Source organism: Stegastes partitus, unplaced genomic scaffold (genome assembly GCF_000690725.1).
Source record: "Stegastes partitus isolate 25-593 unplaced genomic scaffold, Stegastes_partitus-1.0.2 Scaffold976, whole genome shotgun sequence".
In the NCBI taxonomy this organism is placed as follows: Eukaryota; Metazoa; Chordata; class Actinopteri; family Pomacentridae; genus Stegastes; species Stegastes partitus.
In genome coordinates, this window is record NW_007578707.1 from 322716 (window position 1) to 323281 (window position 566).

Here is a 566-nt window from a genome sequence, read left to right on the forward strand (position 1 = left end):
GATGAGACTTCAGTCATGCCGCTCTGCTGCTAACATCAGCACCGAGAGCGGAGTCGACCTCCAGCGCTTCCCATCATGCACCGCGGCTGGAACAAACACGCCAAGGTCCGGTCGGACATGCAGGCTGATCACAGCAGCACCGGAGCTTCTCCACACGGTGAATCAGCCCGAGTCGGCCTAAACCTGCTCCACAGTCGGTGTCGGCAGCAGATCGGGTCACTCTGGCCCGCTCAGGTCCGGCCGACACGGTCGGAGCCGCTGCACAGAACCAGAGGAGTTCTGGAAATACGACCAGATCAGATGGAGGCTTTGCTCGGTTTTGTTGTGAATCCTGTGTTTCTGGTGGTTTTTAGTTTTGTGTGGTTACTCTGCTTCTCTTTGTGTTGGTTTTGTGTGTTTCTGTGGTGGTTTTGCATCTTTTGTGATGGTTTTGCGTCCTTCGGTGGTGGGTTCAGTGAGGATTGAGTCTTGCTGTGATGATTCTGTCGTGGTTTTACGTGTTTTGTGGCGGTTTTCTGCCTGTTTGTGGACTGAACCTCTTTTACAACAGACAGAAAATGAAGGCT

The 566-nt window shown here is 53.0% G+C and overlaps 1 protein-coding gene across 1 annotated transcript in view; it reads left to right on the forward strand.

Moving 5' to 3' along the window:
* Positions 1–476: 476 nt before the first annotated feature.
* The window catches only part of acvr2ba (activin A receptor type 2Ba), a 15628-nt gene continuing 15538 nt past the window's right edge, over positions 477–566 (forward strand). The window contains exon 1 of the mRNA XM_008294599.1: positions 477–490. Coding sequence (XP_008292821.1) covers positions 477–490 — 14 coding nt within the window. The remainder of the gene's footprint in view (positions 491–566) is intronic.